General features: G+C 44.4%; 1 protein-coding gene across 3 annotated transcripts in view; it reads right to left on the bottom strand.

Moving 5' to 3' along the window:
* phf2 (PHD finger protein 2) overlaps positions 1 to 3924 on the bottom strand; it is a 63224-nt gene extending 59300 nt beyond the window's left edge. The window contains exon 1 of one of the 3 annotated variants that reach the window (XM_014021695.1): positions 3311 to 3924. In XM_014021695.1, the coding sequence (XP_013877149.1) occupies positions 3311 to 3408 (98 nt within the window). In that variant the 5' untranslated portion in view covers positions 3409 to 3924. The other 2 variants (XM_014021696.1, XM_014021697.1) reach the window with 2 other exon arrangements.
* Between the last annotated feature and the right edge of the window lie 731 nt (positions 3925 to 4655).

Below are 4655 nucleotides of genomic sequence, written 5' to 3' on the forward strand. Positions count from 1 at the left end.
CTCCAAACTCCTCCCACGCCCGGGTTTTTGCCTCAGCGACCACCCGAGCCGCATGCCGCTTCGCCTGCCGGTACCCATCTTCAAACTAATGAAATATAAAGTTATTAGTGAAGAAAACCCGTCTGGATAACAGCAGACTGACTGCTGGTAAAATATACGACAGGTCTGGACCACTCGTAAATTTTGTTCGTATCTGAAAAAAATCTTAGAATACTAAAACATTGGTGAATGCCACAAATTCTCCTAAATCACTCGTACGCACAACTTAAGAACAAATCTGTGCGTACGAACGGTTCTTGAGTGAGGCCCATTGTTCTGATGTATTTAAGTACCAAAAAAAAGAACCAAAATTCAAATGTAAACTAAATGACTGGATGGTCCTCACCAAAAAGTGAGTGGGCCCAGGTCATGCCAGCCCACCCACACCCATGCTGCTGTAACCAGCTGCCTCCTGCTGTTATTAAAACTGAAAATCACAGAAATTCAAGATGAATCCATAATTGTTTTATCTTCACACTGCAGGCCTCTGAACTGAAATCTTATTATGAGTTGTCTGAAAAGTCCTACAAACTCCAGCTCCTGCACTCGAGATGGGTTTCACTTGTTTGCCATGTGTCTGAGAGAAAATTAGTCAGGTTTTTTAACTTTTTAAAAATTTAAGTAAAAATGACAGTGAGCCTCTGCCATACACGTGAGGAAGTTGAGCATCACCGTGAACGCTGGGGAACATTGAGGAAGCTCCTGAGCTCAGTGAGCTTCAACCTTCAGGTGCACACAGCCAGGCTGAGGAAGAGGAACCTGTGCAGGAAACTTTTCCTGAGTTTAGTGTTTGGCTCTCTGCTCGAACCTTTTCTAAAAACCCGACCAATCTGCACCAGAACCACGGTGCAGATCCAGACATCCAGTACATCCCGGAACTGAACGAATCCTAACCAAGACCTGAAGGCAACCTGTTGTACAGGTCTTTGTGGGGTGGGGGAAACCGGAGTACCCGAAGAAAACCCACACAAGCACGAGGAGAACATGCAAACTCCACACAGAAAGACCCCCAGGTCCAAACCGGGGATCAAACCCAGGACCTTCTTACTGTGGGGCGTCAGTGCTAACCACTGATCCATCGTGCTGAACCCTAACCACATCCACCTCCTTCAAGTCCAGAAACACCTGTAGTTGACCTACTGCTCAAATAATTTAACCTGACATACAGTTTCAATGTTTAACTTAGTATTAATGCAGCTAAAATGATCATTTTGAACAACGTAAGGGAGGAAAAATACATTTCACTCATTTATGGAAAAGTCCATAGAAATACAGAAAACAATTAAGTTTGTTTCAAACTAAAAGCCCAGGAATGCAGGTCACCCTCCACCTTCACGCCAGAGTTTTAAACTAAAATCACCTAATATTGAGAAATGATTGTTTTCGTCAGATCTGAAATATAACGTTAGCTACACCACATCGTAATTTAAGACAGTAGTTTTAGTCTTTTTGTGTTTCTGAAGGTCAGTATGGTGTAAAGTTACAGGTGGACATCCTAAGTTATTTTCTGCAGCTGTCATTACAATCCACTCGGTGGTTCAGGAGATATTTTGCTAACAAACAAGTTCACAGAGCGAAAACATTCCTGTCCATCTTGATCTTTTGACAGCAGGCAATAATTCTTATTTGATGACAAAAACATGAGCAAAATAAATCAGTGGATGCGCTTTTAAATGTGAACTGATGTATTTTTGTGTTGAATCTGTGTATTTGTGAGTGTGCTGTCATGTAAATGTGATTTACTGATGACTAGGGCTGCCACGATTAATCGATTAATCGACGACTAATCGATTATTAAAATAATCGATGACTAATTTAATAATCGATTAATCGTTTTCCTTTTTTGTTGTTGTTGTTCTTTACTTTGTTTTTATCTCCAAACTGCTTTGACACCTTCCACTGCCACATCTGCCTTTCTGTCCTTGACACACATGCACAGTAGTGGTAACTGGGGTAGGCCGTGGACGTCACAAGACATTATACAGACAGGCTCTGGTATCATGGCTACCTGACAACAGAGCTCAAAGTGTGGGATCATTTTAAGAAAATGAAAGAAAAACCTGTGTAATATCTGCAGAGCAGAACTTACCTTCCACAGAAATTATTTTTAGTTAGCATATAGCTAAACTCTAACCATGGTTATATAATAGCAGCTGCATTGTGGCACGATAAGCTGTATGTTTTATATTCAATTAACGTATGATCCGATTAGTCGACTAATCGAAAAAAAATAATCGGTGATTAATCGACTATAAAAATAATGGTTTGTGGCAGTCCTACTGATGACTGGTTGGGTGTCAGAGCAGCAGCTGCACACCCCTCAGGAAGCATTAAAGGGTTAACATTCAGGCGCGTAAACAGGCTTGACTGAAAACAAACGCTTTAAATAAAGCAGCCACTAACACACAACACGGCCAGAGTGCAGCCGAACTGTGTGTCACCTCCCCGGCCCTCATCAGAACCACACGGAGGGCTGAGGCTCCAGAACTACAACAGAAAGAGGCGAATATTTAAAAATCCTATGGGAGATTCGGACCCAGATGGTTAAAGCCCACTCTGAAAGTGGAAACTGATAAACACGTCTCGGTTTAAACCTCTGACGAACAGAAATGAAGCAGAGGCACCGGCTGACAGCACAGACCGTGATTTCTGGTTCTTTTCTGTCTCGGTCCTGCCGCTCCGGGACATCAACAACACCGGCTATTGTCAGCCATACCTTCCGCCTGCAGGACGTCTGCTCCCGGGGCTCCGCGCCGCCTCGAGCCGTCATTTCCAGCCAGGCTCCGTACAGAAAAAACAGAGCAAACACACAAGACGTGCTCCATATGTGACATGTATCGAGTAATGTGTGTGAAAAATGGCTGTTTGAAGCAGCAGGGGAGGAGGAAACCAGGGGGGCAAACGAGCCGAGGCTCTCCCCGCTGCCGTCCACTCCTGACGCGGGGAGGACGGAGTTCACTGCGGGGCGACGGGACCGCGGCGAGCGGCTGAAAATGCCCGAAGGCCACACCGAAATCACGGCGTTTACCGCTGGATTTGTGATGACGGGAGTCCGGTTAGGGTTATTCGGTATAAAATGCCCCAGCCCCGGCAGACAGACTGCGCTTAACTCCGCCTTCTTCTCCGAGCGGCCTCGCTTCAGACGGTTCGACCGAGCGAGCGAAGCCAGAGCCACAAAGCTGTCAAACCCGCCGAGGCTTCGCCATTTTCCCCCGTTCCTCCCCGAGCGCCCACCGCCACAAACACAGCCCGCCGAGCCGTCTGCCCTTACCTGCCGTGGAACCAGTCCTTGCAGGCGTCGCACTCGATCATAAACTGGGTCACGTCGTAAGGCAATCTGCAGATGCAATACACTGGTACAGTCGCCATGTTCAATTCACAACTACGTCGGGATCGACCGGGGGGGCTGCAGGAGGAACAGCGTCCTGCAAACAATATGCAGCTCCAATATGATGTTCCCCAGAAACACAGCCAGGGGCCGTCCTGCCGGAGACATGGACCTGAGCACTGCTCGCTTCACGCCGCGGTTCGGAGCGGTCCAAACGAAGAAAGCCTGGTCTCAGCGAGCTTTGCTCAGATGCATTCCTCTTATTATTATTATGACTCTGTGCGTGCCCCCTGCTGACTGCACGGCAGCGAGGCGCTCATAGTACGAGCCCAGCCTGTGTCTGTGCGAAGGAAGGAAAGATTGAAATAAATATAAAGTTACGTCAGTGAGCAGCTTTGAATCACATCAATGAGTTCCAGCATCCATCAGACACTGAGAGCCATCAATAAATTACTTTATTACTCATTAATCCCTCTTTCATGTGTTCAACATTAATTTAACATTTCTGCTGGCATATTAACACTTAATTAAAAATCAGTACAGCATCAGGAAATTAAATATTGTGATATGTCAGTTAGGGATGCACGATATATCGACATTCACATTGGTATCGGTCGATATTGGTCAATTTTTAGAATATCAGTATTGGTCCGATATGTAAAACTGGGCTGATATTAATACCAGTTATTGATTTCCCACTTTTTATCTTTGTGTTTCTGTTTTGGGAGGGGAGATGGTTGGTTGAGCAGCATCTGTTTGATCATAGTGATGTTGATGCTGCAGTCATGTCAGAGGTCTGGTCGTTTATTTACGGTGTCAAAAAAAAAGACCCAAGTGTGTTTGTGCGTATATGTATAATATAATTTGTGTGTTTGTGTAATATCAGTAAATATCGGTTATCGGCCATAACAGCAATAATTATATCGGATATCGATATCGGCTGAAATTTTCATATTGGTGCATCCCTAATTTCAGTGATATTAATATGTTCTTACACCCCTAATATAAAATCGTCATTTTAAATCAACCCTATTTTTCCACACAGATTGTTCAATTTCACTTCAAGCTCAGGTCCACCAGCAGAGGCCTTCTGTTCAGTATCTGATCCAGGGACTGGGTTCTTCTGGACACAGATCTCAGAGGTTGTTGGTATCTGATGAAGCTACTCTTCTAGTTTGGTATGGAAGCGAAGAAGTAACAATATCCTAATTAAAATGTATTAATAGAAATGCTGTTTCATTTTCAACACGTACCTGAWTTTTTTGACTCATAAGTAAAATTATAAATA

Source organism: Austrofundulus limnaeus, unplaced genomic scaffold, assembly GCF_001266775.1.
Source record: "Austrofundulus limnaeus strain Quisiro unplaced genomic scaffold, Austrofundulus_limnaeus-1.0 Scaffold301, whole genome shotgun sequence".
NCBI lineage: Eukaryota > Metazoa > Chordata > Actinopteri > Cyprinodontiformes > Rivulidae > Austrofundulus > Austrofundulus limnaeus.